At 45.8% G+C, this 15903-nt stretch overlaps 1 protein-coding gene across 2 annotated transcripts; it reads right to left on the bottom strand.

Moving 5' to 3' along the window:
• Nucleotides 1–997: 997 nt before the first annotated feature.
• Nucleotides 998–15614, bottom strand: LOC311101336 (F-box only protein 46-like). 2 transcript variants are annotated; one of them, XM_084142471.1, is made up of 3 exons: nt 15538–15592; nt 9048–9152; nt 998–4567 (listed from the first exon to the last, which is right to left on the bottom strand). In XM_084142471.1, exon 3 carries the CDS (start codon nt 4449–4451, stop codon nt 2379–2381), a length of 2073 nt encoding a protein of 690 aa, XP_083998597.1. In that variant the 5' UTR covers nt 4452–4567; nt 9048–9152; nt 15538–15592; the 3' UTR covers nt 998–2378. The 2 variants fall into 2 exon arrangements, with proteins under 2 accessions (XP_083998597.1, XP_083998596.1); XM_084142470.1 differs by lacking the exon at nt 9048–9152 and having other exon boundaries at nt 15538–15614.
• Nucleotides 15615–15903: the final 289 nt, after the last annotated feature.

Below are 15903 nucleotides of genomic sequence, written 5' to 3'. Positions count from 1 at the left end.
ACATCCTTGGAGAGCTCTTTGGTCTTGGCCATGGTGGAGAGTTTGGAATCTGATTGATTGATTGCTTCTGTGGACAGGTGTCTTTTATACAGGTAACAAACTGAGATTAGGAGCACTTCCTTTAAGAGTGTGCTCCTAATCTCAGCTCGTTACCTGTATAAAAGACAGCTGGGAGCCAGAAATCTTTCTGATTGAGAGGGGGTCAAATACTTATTTCCCTCATTAAAATGCAAATCAATTTATAACATTTTTGACATACGTTTTTCTGGATTTTTTTGTTGTTATTCTGTCTCTCACCGTTCAAATAAACCTACCATTAAAATTATAGACTGATCATGTCTTTGTCAGTGGGCAAACGTACAAAATCAGCAGGGGATCAAATACTTTTTTCCCTCACTGTATGTATTCACCCCCTTTGCTTTGAAGCCCCTAAATAAAATCTGGTGCAACCAATTACCTTCAGAAGTCACATAATTAGTTAAATAAAGTCCACCTGTGTGCAATCTAAGTGTCACATGATCTGTCACATGATTTCAGTATATATACACCTGTTCTGAAAGGTCCCAGGGTCTGCAACACCACTAAGCAAGGGGCACCACCAAGCAAGCGGCACCATGAAGACCACGGAGCGCTCCAAACAGGTCAGGGACAAAGTTGTGGAGAAGTACAGATCAGGGTTGGGTTATAAAAAAATATCCGAAACTTTCAACATCCCACGGAGCACCATTAAATCTAATGGGTCAAATACTTATTTCCCTCATTAAAATGCAAATCAATTTATAACATTTTTGACATGCATTTTTCTGGATTTTTGTTGTTGTTATTCTGTCTCTCACTGTTCAAATAAACCTACCATTAAAATTATAGACTGATCATTTCTTTGTCAGTGGGCAAACGTACAAAATCAGCAGGGGATCAAATACTTTTTTCCCTCACTGTAAGCAGAAGATACCTACACAAGTCATCATGCAGAAACAAACGTGTTAGGGGGCATATATTCCAGTTTTAATAGTTTCTGTTTATTTGAGAAGCACATATTCCCATTAGCATTGTACAACTGAAACCTACAGTGGTCTCCCCTACCCAGTCAGATGGGTCAAGTGAACAGAGTTCGCTATACTGTATTTGTCAAGGTCTTGCAGATTTAGGGAGTGTGAGAGGGACCAATGGGGTTAAGGCTGTAGAGAGTTCTATGGTCCGTGTTTCTTTTCACCCACATTGAAGCAAACGACGGCTTTGGCAAAGACTGCCCTCTGCCGACTAGCAGGGAGTTTGGACTGGGGGTTAGTGGGGAGGGAGGGGCTAAAAAATAAAGAGTTGAAGGGAGGGGGAACAGTCCTCAAAAAACAGGAAAGAACAGCAAACATTCGCTCACACAAAAATGATAACAAGCAGTCAAAACCTTTGTACAAAGTGACATCAGGCCTTTGCAAAGTGACATCAAATTGCCTTCTCCTGCCCCCACACCACTGTTAGTCTCATTCATTAAAGGCCCAGTGCAGTCAAAAACGTGATTTTCCTGTGTTTTATATACATTTTCACACTATGAGGTTGGAATTATACTGTGAAATTGTGAAAATGCGAGATAATGCCCTTTTAGTGTAAGAGCTGTTTGAAAACACCGCCTGAAATTTCAGCCCGTTTTGGTGGGATGAATTTTTGGCCTGCCTGGTGACATCACCAGGTAGTACATTAGTTAATAGATCAATAAGAAAGAGGGTTCCAAACCTCTCTACCAATAACAGCTAGTTTTCAGTTTTCCCCTCCCCAATCAGACCAGTCCCAGACAGTCCTAGCAAAAATTGTTGCTTGAGAAATTGCTCTTTTCTAAGATGCCATTTTTGTTTATTTTTTACCATTTTAATTGAACACAATCACAGTAAGGTACTTAATAGTTACACAGAAATGATTTGATAGTGAGATAAAAACAGCTGCAATGGACCTTTAAACTTTCACAGACTCCCTCTGTGAGCCAGCCAGTCAGTCCTCAGTGGCTGGCCCTCTGGTCAGTAAGGTTGGGGTCAGCTCTAGCACTGACAGCATGGCTAGGATGCGACTGTCAGTTGACCAATAGGCAGAAACGTTGAGCATCAGGCCCCATGCAGCACACGGAGCACCATACCATACCACCAGTATGGGCCCACTCATCATGAGTTCAGTTTTCACATGTACTATCAACCGAGTAGGGAGCTAGTCAACTGCTAAGAACTCAAAACAAGGTGATAGCGAGCAGGAGAGAGAGCTGACAACACAGGAGAGGACCCCAACCCTGGTCTTTAGTGTGCCACCAGGGGACAACCCTGTTCTTTACTGTGCCACCAGGGGGCAGTGAGGTCTAGAGGGAGTAAGAGGGGTGCTGGGACCTGGGGAGGGCCCCTTTACCTCCCGTCCTCCCTCTTAGCGCGGGTCTGCACCAGCTCACAGGGCTGCAGTACCCAGTTGTTGTCATGCAGCCCCACGCGGCAGCCCGGTGTGTCCTTGTCCGTGCGCCGGCAGCACATCCAATAGGAGCGTCCATAAGGCAGGTCATGGTGGTAAGGTTTGGGGTGCCAGCGGCAGAGCGACACGTCACCCCGCTCATACTGCCGCTTGCACTGCTTGCAGGGGTCGTCGCGGTACAGCGGGTCCTGGTTCCAGCGTGAGTCGGTGGCGGGCACACCGTACGTCTCAATCAGAACCTTGAAGTCGTAGCAGGTGCACTTGAGGGCGGCCAGCGAGCGGGTGGGCAGGTAGCTGAAGATGTTGACCATGATGTGGTCGGGCAGCAGCAGCATGTACTGACGAGGCTCCAGCAGCCGCTGGATCTGGAAGCGGATCTCCAGGAAGTCGTGAGAGACATGGCGGTAGAGACGGCACAGGGAGGGGTCAGAGCAGTCCTCCACGCCGGCCAGGGGGGAGTCCGGCCGGTCAGCAGCATCCCCAGCAGGACCGTTGTTATTGGCGCAGTCCAAAGAGCACATTCCACTGCTGCTGCCGGTGCCACTGTCCTCGTCAGACCCTCTCTGGGGCTGCAGGAAGAACAGCTGGCCTGGAGGGGGGTCCTCTGAGCTGTCGGCCCCACTGGGCATGGCGAAACACACCGTCTCCTCTTGCACATTCTCTGTGCTGTCCTTGCCATAGAACACACACTGGTCTACAGCACCCGTGACCACCACCTCCACGTGGAAGCCAGTCACCCTCTCCCGGGCCACAGGCACCTTCTCCCCAGAGCCAAGCTCCTGGCTGTGGTCAGGGCTGCTGGAGGCTGGCCGGTCCGTATGGCCCTCCCCATGGGGGTCAGCTTTTGGAGAGCCGGCCAGCAGGAGGCTGGGGTCCCGTGACGAGGGGCTGACCAGCTGGTAGAGATCACAGGTGATCTTCTCTTTGGCCCGGGCCCCCGCCTGGCCCCCTCCTCCCCCACAGCTCATGAACATGCAGCGGGGCCGGCCTGCGGGCTCTGACTGCGAGCGAGGATCCAGGCTGGACACCCGGAAGGCAATCCTCACTTCGCCTCGGCCGTGTGTGGGCCCAGCGCTGCCAGAGTCCCCGACCCGCTCCCTCTCCCTGGGGGAGTCCAGGCCCGACGCGGGCCTCAGTGTGTTCTCCAGGAGCTGATGCTGGGACTCAAAATGGGCTACGGCCTGAGCCACACGCCGCGACTCCTCCTCCTCCTCCTCCTCCTCCTCCTCCTCCTCCTCCTCCTCCTCCTCCTCCTCCTCCAGGGCACCGTGCGGGGGGTCAGGGCTCTCTGATAGGAACACCATGGGGCTGGGGTCGGAGACTGTGCCCCGCAGTAGTGTGTGCTCGGGGTGTTCTGGGGCAGTCTGTCCCTGGGCCACCATGCCCTGCAGGGCCATGGCTGTACGCTGCTCCACCAGGGCCACCATCTCAGCCACGGACAGCAGGTCAGTCTCACTCACGCCGGGGATGTCCTCTGGGGTGGAGGCTTCTGGGGGCGGGGGGGCGGGGATAATGTTGGTCTGGGCCCGGGCGGGGGGATCGTAGGAGGAGCAGCGCCGCCTGCGCTTGGCCTTAGTGCAGTCCGTGGCCCAGTTCCCTTTCACCTTTATGGCGCTGGGTCGAGGCAGGCCCACCCCACTGAACTGGTGGGCCACAAAGAACGCAATCTTCTCCTTGGTGTTGCCCGGCTTGATGACGTACCAGGTGTCCAGCAGCACCCTCCCATCCTCCATCTGAGTGGTGCCGGGAGGGGTGGGGATGGAGGGGGCCTGCAGTGCCGAGGCCGGGTTGGCGTCTGGGGGAGTGTTCTCGGAGCCGGCATCCTCCTCCTCCTCCTGGCCATCCACGCCTCCCCCGGCCTCCAGCGACTTGCGCCCCGCAGTGTCAGCCTTGCAGAGGGAGGGGGCTACCCCACTGCCCCCGGTACCCGTGCTTCGGGGCTTGTTCTGGGAGTAGGTGCCAAAGGGGCGTGGGCACCACAGTCGGATGTGGGAGAAGGTGTCTCGGTCCATCACGGGCCGGAGGGAAGCATATCGGCGGCGTCTAGGCTGGGCATCTGCTGTGCACCATGCCACTCATTCTCTCTGTGCAAGCCAGCAGGCACCGCCACGGGAAGAGGGCATACAATCTGTAGGGAGAAAGAGAGGAGTTAGAGAGCAGTATTACAACATTCACCATCATAGGTCATCTAGCTGGGGGAGACAAACATGAGTAACATCATGTCATCAAATGTAATTACATTACACATCTCCTAGAAATCTAATCTATTTCACCTTCTAGCCGTTCATTACACCAAGAGCACAGCAAATGATAGGCAAATCAGCTTCTAGCCTCTTGGCAGTTCAGAAAACAAGTCGCAGTGCACAAGGAAGTCAGGAAGACTCATGCTTTCAGACAGCCTCAACAGCTAAACTCAGTCGTTACATATGCTCACTGTAATTTCAATTATCTCGCATTGAACATTTTCAATCTAATTAAAGGCTTCCATTTCGGGGCCTTGTGTCTGGGGCAGAAGAAAGGAGAAATAAAGGAGGGGATGAGGGGAGGAATAAAACAGCAAATGGATTCCCATCCTGACACTTCAAAGAGGACCTGCCTAATAGGAGTCGAGGAAGAACAAGGAAGGCATATGCCTAGCCTATTTTTACAAGGGGAGAGTAGTGGAATTGATGTTGCCTGCCAGGCAGAGTCTAAAGGACCTTGGCTTCAGCCTGCAGGAAAACCGTTTACCCAGGGTGCCCGTGCCATTTCATGTTACCCTGCCAAAAATGTGGCACTGGGTGCTTAAGAGGCACAAGTGGCACAAGACTGTTTCAACAAGACCTTTAGACCTCTATGATGATACATGTGTCTGTTTTTCTTAATATGTTTGGTAACTTTGCATATTTTATGTGTTTGATGTATTTATGCAGGGCTCATCTGTAAAATAGACCCTAGTTTGACTCCCCTGTCAAAATAAGAAGGTACAAAAATAAAAATACATCACACGCTGATTCAGAAGCAACCACTATGGAAGGAAGGGTGTAAGAGACTCACTGGACCAAATATTTCACCTTCTAGCCGTTCATTACACCAAGAGCACAGCAAATGATAGGCAAATCAGCTTCTAGCCTCTTGGCAGTTCAGAAACCAAGTCGCAGTGAAAAAGGATGTCAGGAAGACTCGTGTGTGTGTGTGTGTGTGTGTGTGTGACAGCAACGGGTGTGGCTGTAATCCACTAATGTGAAGAGGTGTCCACATACTTTAATGTGTGTGTGTGATATATATCTCACACACACACATAAAAGTATGTGGACACCTCTTCACATTAGTGGATTTGGCCATTTCAGCCACACCCGTTGCTGACAGATGTATAAAATCAAACACACAGCCATGCAATCTCCGTAGACAAACATTGGCAGTAGAATGGCCTTACTGAAGAGCTCAGTGACTTTCAACGTGGCACAGTCATAGGATGCCACCTTTCCAACAAGTCAGTTTGTAAAATGTCTGCCCTGCTAGAGCTGCCTCGGTCAACTGTAAGTGCTGTTATTGTGAAGTGGAAACGTCTAGGCGCTCAGCCGCGAAGTGGTAGGCCACACAAGCTCACTGAACGGGACCGCCGAGTGCTGAAGCGCATAAAAAACGTCTGTCTTCGGTTGCAACACTCACTACCGAGTTCCAAACTGCCTCTAGAAGCAGCGTCAGCACAATAACTGTTTGTTGGGAGCAGCACACAAGCCTAAGATCACCATATGCAATGCCAACGTCTCGCCGCCATTGGACTTTGGAGCTGTGGAAACGCATTCCCTGGAGTGATGAATCTCGCTTCACCATCTGGCAGTCTGACGGACGGATCTGGGTTTGGCAGATGCCAGGAGAACGCTACCTGCCCCAATGCATAGTGCCAACTGTAAAGTTTGGTGGAGGATGAATAATGGTCTGGGGCTGTTTATGGTTTGTGCTAGGCCCCTTAGTTCCAGTGAAGGGAACTCTTAACGCTACAGCATAAAATGACATTCTAGACTATTCTGTGCTTCCAGCTTTAGGGCAACAGTTTTGTGCCCCCGTGCACAAAGCGAGGTCCATACAGAAATGGTTTGTCGAGATTGGTGTGGAAGAACTTGACTGGTCTGCATAGAGCTCTGACTTCAACCCCATCAAACACCTTTGAGATGAATTGGAACGCCGACTGCGAGCCAGGCCTAATCGCCCAACATCAGTGTCCGAGCTCACTAATGCTCGTGGCTGAATGGAAGCAAGTCCCCGCAGCAATTTTCCAACATCTAGTGGAAAGCCTTCCAGAAGAGTGGAGGCTGTCATAGCGACAAAGGGGGGACACCAAAGGGTTTTGCCACCAAGTACTAAGTCATGTTTTGCAGAGGGGTCAAATACTTATTTCCCTCATTAAAATGCAAATCAATTTATAACATTTTATACATGCGTTTTTCTGGATTTTGTTGTTGTTATTCTGTCTCTCACTGTTCAAATAAACCTACCATTAAAATTATAGACTGATCATGTCTTTGTCAGTGGGCAAACGTACAAAATCAGCAGGGGATCAAATACTTTTTTCCCTCACTGTGTATATATATATATATATATATATATATATATATATATATATATATATATATATATACACACACACACACACACACACACACACACAGTGGGGGAAAAAAGTATTTAGTCAGCCACCAATTGTGCAAGTTCTCCCACTTAAAAAGATGAGAGAGGCCTGTAATTTTCATCATAGGTACACGTCAACTATGACAGACAAAATGAGGGAAAAAAAATACAGAAAATCACATTGTAGGATTTTTAATGAATTTATTTGCAAATTATGGTGGAAAATAAGTATTTGGTCAATAACAAAAGTTTCTCAATACTTTGTTATATACCCTTTGTTGGCAATGACACAGGTCAAACGTTTTCTGTAAGTCTTCACAAGGTTTTCACACACTGTTGCTGGTATTTTGGCCCATTCCTCCATGCAGATATCCTCTAGAGCAGTGATGTTTTGGGGCTGTCGCTGGGCAACACGGACTTTCAACTCCCTCCAAAGATTTTCTATAGGGTTGAGATCTGGAGACTGGCTAGGCCACCCCAGGACCTTGAAATGCTTCTTACGAAGCCACTCCTTCGTTGCCCGGGCGGTGTGTTTGGGATCATTGTCATGCTGAAAAGACCCAGCCACGTTTCATCTTCAATGCCCTTGCTGATGGAAGGAGGTTTTCACTCAAAATCTCACGATACATGGCCCCATTCATTCTTTCCTTTACACGGATCAGTCGTCCTGGTCCCTTTGCAGAAAAACAGCCCCAAAGCATGATGTTTCCACCCCCATGCTTCACAGTAGGTATGGTGTTCTTTGGATGCAACTCAGCATTCTTTGTCCTCCAAACACGACGAGTTGAGTTTTTACCAAAAAGTTCTATTTTGGTTTCATCTGACCATATGACATTCTCCCAATCCTCTTCTGGATCATCCAAATGCACTCTAGCAAACTTCAGACGGGCCTGGACATGTACTGGCTTAAGCAGGGGGACACATCTGGCACTGCAGGATTTGAGTCCCTGGCGGCGTAGTGTGTTACTGATGGTAGGCTTTGTTACTTTGGTCCCAGCTCTCTGCAGGTCATTCACTAGGTCCCCCCGTGTGGTTCTGGGATTTTTGCTCACCGTTCTTGTGATCATTTTGACCCCACGGGGTGAGATCTTGCGTGGAGCCCCAGATCGAGGGAGATTATCAGTGGTCTTGTATGTCTTCCATTTCCTAATAATTGCTCCCACAGTTGATTTCTTCAAACCAAGCTGCTTACCGATTGCAGATTCAGTCTTCCCAGCCTGGTGCAGGTCTACAATTTTGTTTCTGGTGTCCTTTGACAGCTCTTTGGTCTTGGCCATAGTGGAGTTTGGAGAGTTTTGGACAGGTATTTTATACTGATAACAAGTTCAAACAGGTGCCATTAATACAGGTAACGAGTGGAGGACAGAGGAGCCTCTTAAAGAAGAAGTTACAGGTCTGTGAGAGACAGAAATCTTGCTTGTTTGTAGGTGACCAAATACTTATTTTCCACCATAATTTGCAAATAAATTCATTAAAAATCCTACAATGTGATTTTCTGGATTCTTTTTCCTCAATTTGTCTGTCATAGTTGTCGTGTACCTATGATGAAAATTACAGGCCTCTCTCATCTTTTTAAGTGGGAGAACTTGCACAATTGGTGGCTGACTAAATACTTTTTTCCCCCCCACTGTATATATACAGTTGAAGTCGGAAGTTTACATACACTTAGGTTGGAGTCATTAAAAAACTTGTTTTTCAACTACTCCACACATTTCTTGTTAACAAACTATAGTTTTGGCAAGTCGGTTAGGACATCTACTTTGTGCATGACACAAGTAATTTTTACAACAATTGTTTAAAGACAGATTATTTCACTTATAATTCACTGTATCATAATTCCAGTGGGTCAGAAGTTTACATACACTAAGTTGACTGTGCCTTTAAACAGCTTGGAAAATTCCAGAAAATGATGTCATGGCTTTAGAAGCTTCTGATAGGCTAATTGACATCATTTGAGTCAATTGGAGGTGTCCCTGTGGATGTATTTCAAGGCCTACCTTCAAAAGAAATCAGCCAAGACCTCAGAAAACAAATTGTAGACCTCCACAAGTCTGGTTCATCCTTGGGAGCAATTTCCAAACGCCTGAAGGTACCACGTTCATCTGTACAAACAAAAGTACGCAAGTATAAACACCATGGGACCACGCAGCCATCATAGCGCTCAGGAAGGAGAAGTGTTCTGTCTCCTAGAGATGAACGTACTTTGGTGCGAAAAGTGCAAATCAAACAGCAAAGGACCTTGTGAAGATGCTGGAGGAAACAGGTACAAAAGTATCTATATCCACAGTAAAACGAGTCCTATATCGACATAACCTGAAAGGCCGCTCAGCAAGGAAGAAGCCACTACTCCAAAACCGCCATAGCAAAGCCAGACCACGGTTTGCAACTGCACATGGGGACAAAGATTGTACTTTTTTTTTAGAAATGTCCTCTGGTCTGATGAAACAAAAATAGAACTGTTTGGTCATAATGACCGTTGTTACGTTTGGAGGAAAAAGGGGGTAGCTTGCCAGCCGAAGAACACCATCCCAACCGTGAAGCACGGGGGTGGCAGCATCATGCTGTGGGGGTGCTTTGCTGCAGGAGGGACTGGTGCACTTCACTAAATAGATGGCATCATGAGGAAGGAAAATTATGTGGATATATTGAAGCAACATCTCAAGACATCATTTTACATTTTAGTCATTTAGCAGACGCTCTTATCCAGAGCGACTTACAGTTAGTGAGTGCATACATTTTTTCATACTGGCCCCCAGTGGGAAACGAACCCACAACCCTGGCGTTGCAAGCGCCATGCTCTACCAACTGAGCTACAGGGGACATCAGTCAGGAAGTTAAAGCTTGGTCGCAAATGGGTCTTCCAAATGGACAATGACCCAAGCATACTTCCAAAGTTGTGGCAAAATGGCTTAAGGACAACAAAGTCAAGGTATGGGAGTGGCCATCTCAAAGCCCTTATACAATGTAGAAAATAGTACAAATAAAGAAAAACCCTTGAATGAGTACGTGTCCAAAATTTTGACTGGTACTGTGTGTGTGTGTGTATGTATATATATATATATATATATATATATATATATATCGTAAAAAAGACTGAACAAGCCCCACTCTTTCCATCCTGTGATCCCAAACAAGTTGAGCCAGACAGCACTAGTGTAACACTATAGTTTGGCCCCTGAGGTGACTCTTACCAGCCAAACTAGTCTATCTATACTAGTCTATCTATACCTTCCTATATCTACTCTATCTATACTAGCCAGTTGAAAGCATGATCATGTGAAATGTGTACCTTCGGCTGAAGAGGAATGTCTCCACTGACTAGTCTGCTACCCAGGCTGTTTGTGTACGTCAGAGGCCAGAACTACTCCTGGGTTGGTTAAGGGCTGAATAATCACACAGCTCCAGCTAAGGGCCTGCAGATGACTCCATGTATGAAGTACATCACAGGGCCACCACCCCAACCATAAAAAGATTGGATGGCGTAACGGGGACAGTGAGTGTCAGTCCGTTTATCCATCTTTGTGACAAAAATGGGCACTTCCTGAGGCAGTGAGTGGCAGCCAGTGAGTGATTGAATGGCTCCAGTCAGATTCCCTCTCTATTGACCAGTATCTATTATTCAGAGCCAGCCCACCAACAGTGCTTCAGAAGATGGAGAGATGGAAGCGGGCGGCGGGGGCAGTCGCACTACCAGTCATCCAGATGCTGGAGTCAGTGGCTATAATCCATGCTGCAGTCTTCGTTGTCAATAAATAGGCTATCCCACGGTTTCCCCTGCAATTTAATTAGGAAGTAAGGTGGCTGATGACCAGGTGGTAGTAAAATGCTACAATGGTAATAAATGGCATGCAGTATGCGGTTCTAGGTTCTTATGACTGGCCTAGTAGCCTATAGGCTAGCTGTTCTACACTTGTCTCCATACCAGCTGAAACGCAGGGAGACACCATCAAATACAAGCAGTATGTTTAAAGACATCTATACTGGCTTAATATAAAAGGTAATGAGAAATAGCCTGAATGATGAAAAAGTACCCAAAAAATGAGTACATGAGACTAGTAGACCCTTCATTGTATTCGAGTGATATCCATGGACCAAAACATGGCCCAGATGTTGCCGAAAATCTGTATCCATGAAGACTTCATTCCCTGACAGCTGATAAAACCTCTGCAATGAAAATGCAGTTTTTTTCCTCTCATTTGAAACAATTCCTGCAAATTAAGGCTGGTTTTAAGCTTTTTGCATAATCCTCCAAATCCTGTCCATGCCCAGCAGCAGTACAGAAATCGCTGAGTGCCGTTCCAGAGGCTCGTCTCTCACTGGCTGCCCAAGTTGTCCAACCGCTGAACTACACACACCAATGCAGGAGGATTCATTCCTCCATCATGACCTCGGTCAAACAATCCAGGCTTTCTGCTGGAGCATATTCAGCAGGCTCAACATCATAACAGAATGCTCCAGATTTAACAGGAATGTATAGAAACAAAACATGGTTGTCTATTTGCCACATGACAGCCACAGAATACATTTCAATTCTAAAACTTGCGTTTCTATCTGGAGCATTCCGAAACATTGCGCCCACTAAAATACCACCGTTAGAATAGTCTCAGGAATTGAAGGAATGTTTAGCACTACACCATTCCTATTCTATCACAGAGAAAATGTAATATTGAGAAGACACAGCTTAGGCACACTAAACAGGGAAGGACCTTTCAAACAAAAAAACTATTGTTAAAAAAATAAATCTAATTCCAGGCTGTCCTCAGATAATTCAGACAGGTCCCTCATTCACCTCTAGCGCTATCCTCCCTCTCCCTTTCAGAGGCTTTGGGAATGGTGGACTATGCAGGGAGGTGATAAATTACTCCGGCCACTGGCCCTCGCCTTGGCTGCGCCTCAGGGACAATACAGCAGTAGCCCGGGCAGCAGGTGAGGCTGATGATGCTCGTCTACAAGAACAATGGACTCCACCCATCCCCGATAAAATGAACCCAGAGTGCCTTTGTCATGAGAGGGTCGGGCAGACAAGCTGCCTATAGTGTTTGGTCTGTCAGCTGTGCTTCTCTGGCAGTGAAGAGAACTGCAATGGATATATATGCACTCCTTTTCAACTATAGGTCATCATCAGGTTGTTTCTTTCCACCATTTGGCTTCAACCAAAAGAGTTAATCAACCCCCTTACTCAAATAGCCTTGGTTGTAACGGCCAGGACAGTGGTTGCCAAAATAGTGAATTGTTGTTTATCTGTAAACATTGAATACAAACCCTATCAATACAAAACTGATACACTGGCTATTCTGAGAGGATTTTCTGAGAGGATGGATGTTCCCTGGAACTTTTGAATATAGACCTACATGTGAAGATGAATCATGAAGATGCCAAAGGCTTTACGTTTCAATGCCCCATTGCTCCACTATTCCCATACTGATTCTAAAGTACCAAAGATAAAAATGGATAGGCCTAGTTCTCAGTTGAATAACAGATACCAGCTCACCAACAACATATGTGCTTATCCTGTAGTTTGATTACTTATTTTGTCTTTGAGAAAAGAAGAGGGCATTACAATGTAAAAGGACCCTTGAGCACCAAGAAGTTCATAGGACCATGTTAAATCAGGTGTCTAATGAAAGCTAAGTCTATATTTAAGAAATTAAAGGCATAAACATTTTTGAACTATTTTCTATCCTAAATATTAGGACTAAGCAAAGGCTTTGATTTCTACTCAAACAGATGGAAAGGGGCCTTAGAAAACATCTACCAGGAAAAGTCTTAAGGTATTAGAAATACATCAAAACACAATCATGTTGATGTGAAGACCCCTGCCAGCTAATATCAACATTTATATTTAGTTTGAGGAATGATTTGCCTCGTGTAAGTTCAAGAAACATTGCCCTGTGCCTTAATTCCGTTACCAAAAACCTACATATCTTTAAGATATTTTCCAATTTCTCTCCCTCATGAGGGAGGATAATGAAAGCTTACAAAAGTAACAAGGTGGACTTACATATTAGTTACTGTTTTTACTAATATCTATTTGGTTATGAATTATTAAGTGATTAAAACGCTAAATTATTTTACCAAATTCGGAACAGAATTTCCCCCAAAAATCTGTAAGGGAATTACTGCAATTGAATTGGCTACAATGGGAAATCATAGTAGTCACAAACCACCGTTGGGTCACCTGCTACAGTCCTCCCTTCCACAACTCATAACGGTTTTCTTTCTCTTTCTGTTGTCTGGTGGTCAAAGCAAGTGTTAAAACAGCCTGGACAACCCCTCTCCCTCTCTCCCTCCAGTTAATGTCACCTCTCCCGGCTACTTACTGACACCTACCCATGAGCCCCGCTCTTTCCATTTACTGTAACCAGCTTCCTTACCCACTGAGCACCGACCGACACCGGACGTTGAAAAGTCCCCCCTGGCCTTGATTTTAACATCCACAGATGTTGATTTATGGTCCGGTCCAGACCGGCATTGATTTGGCCCAAACAGACGTCCATGATAGGACAAAATCTGAACCAATGTTTCACAAGTTTGGAGAGCATAGCACAGTACAGCACAGTAGTGTACAGTAAAAAAATAAAATGTTGAGTACAGTATAGTTCAGTACAGCACAGTAGAAGAGTTCAGTTCAGTACACAGTAAAGCACACTAGAGTTGAGTACACTAACGTACTGAACTACACTGAGTACACAAAACATTAAGAACATCTGCTCTTTCCATGACAGACTGACCAAGTGAAAGCTATGATCCCTTGATGTCACTTGTTAAATCCACTTCAATCAGTGAAGGGGAGGAGACAGGTTAAATACGTTTTTTTAAGCCTTGAGACATGGATTGTGTATGTGTGCCATTCAGAGGGTGAATGGGCAAGACAAAAGATTTAAGTGCCTTTGAACGGGGTATGGAAGTAGGTGCCAGGCGCACCGGTTTGTGTCAAGAACTGCAACGCTGCTGGGTTTTTCAAGCTCAACAGTTTCCTGTGTGTATCAAGAACGGTCCACCACCCAAAGGACATCCAGCCAACTCGACACAACTGTGGAAAACATTGGCGTTAACATGGGCCAGCATCCCTGTGGAACGCTTTTGGCACCTTGTAGAGTCCATTCCCCAACAAATTGAGGCTGTTCTGACGGCAAAAAGGGGAAACATAGACGCCTATGACTGGTTCAGATTTGGTCCGGTCCAAACAAATTTGGTCTAGTTTGGGGGCGGAGCTCATTAAAATAGCCAGTGTGTAGAATAATACCCAAATATGCAGAGGTCTATATTGCATATTTCTACATTTGTGTGCCTATTTAGGATACAATACCTTAATATCCATAATGATGCATTTATTTATGTGTAGTACAGATCAGGGACCCATGATGAAATTCCGTTACCGCAATTCTGTTACCAGCTGTAAATCCACTTCACATACTGTAGTTCAATAACAAAAAGTGACTTTTGCTGACACCCCATTGTTTCTGCAGACATCTTTGAATCTTCATTCAGAGTATATATTTAACAGTGTTTGGAAAACGTGGTCACCTAGCCAATGCTAAATCAAGAAGCTGAGAAAAACAAAACAAAACAGACAGAGAAACGTTACAGCACTGAGGAAGTACAGGTGACATGGACTCTATAAACAAAGCACCTTCAGAATTGAAGGGAACACTTCCATTAGGTTGTAACTTACAGGTAGGTGGTCAACATTGGTAGCCATGATTAGCCAAACGGACTAACGTTAATTATTGACATGCTCATAGGTGTTTATTCAGTTGTCTAACACTGATCAAACAGTCAGTTGAAATGACCAAAAATGTCATACAAATTTAAGGTTTGCTTAATCTAGCTAGTTAGGAATAGGACGAAACAGAAATCTTGCTGTATGGTTTAACCAGATGGTTTAGCAATTCTTATAACGTTAACTTAGTTAACCCCCTAGGTCCGCATTAATAATCCAAGGTGGTTAACTAGTTAACTAATGTTAGTTTACGTTAGGTTAGTTATCTGCTAATCACTTATGCTAACTAGCAACTATATGATGTGCAGGGCAAAATAAGTAAACGCTAACGTTAGCTGGCTAATGTTAGCTAGGTAACGTTAGCTATCAGAACTAGCTAGCTAGGTAACGTTAGCTAACCAACTTAATTTCCTATCTGCTAGTTTAGCTTAACGTTACCATGTTAACATTAGCTGGCTAGCTAACTTAGCCCAAAAGGCCAACAACAATCTCGTTGTTACATTGTTACAAACACTCGCTAAGGCTCGGCTAACTGATAGGCACCACATTATATCTGTCTTTGACGAAAATAAAACGAGTTAGCCAACTACGTTAAGGGTTGTATGGTGTAACGTTGTGTGCTGGCTAGGCTAACACTAGTTAGCCAAACAAAATTGCAATGGAACCCATATTGTGTGTTGCTGGCTAACGACGTTGGCTAGCTTTGACCTGAATTTAAATGTAGCTAACGTAAAGTGTAATTGTTAATGTTTTCGTCATTTTACCTGTAGATCCGAAAGCTCTTGACCCGCAACAGTGCCGATGACAGTACTAGCAAGCCCCCCCCCCCCCGTCCCCCGTCCCCCGTCCCCCGTCGTAGGACTGTTTTCCTCTCAACAACCGACCGAGCAATCAGATTGAGCAAGGATGGGGGTGCAGGTGACTCGGGTTATCTTTTACGTGTCCAAGTAGCTAGCTACAGTAGCTATCTGGCTGCAGAATACTTTCTAATATCACCCTAATGTTAATTTTCGACGCCTACTGTCCGTTTTTCGATTGTACACAATCTATCTGTACTGATCCTGAGCATGTTTCACACTCTTCCTCGTTCATCTAGCTACCTTTTTAGAACTGACACAGGCTGGCCTTTA

Source organism: Coregonus lavaretus (genome assembly GCF_964263955.1).
Source record: "Coregonus lavaretus genome assembly, chromosome: 26".
Classification (NCBI taxonomy): domain Eukaryota; kingdom Metazoa; phylum Chordata; class Actinopteri; order Salmoniformes; family Salmonidae; genus Coregonus; species Coregonus lavaretus.
The sequence above is the reverse complement of the archived record's forward strand: the minus strand, read 5'-3'. Positions and strand labels throughout refer to the sequence as shown.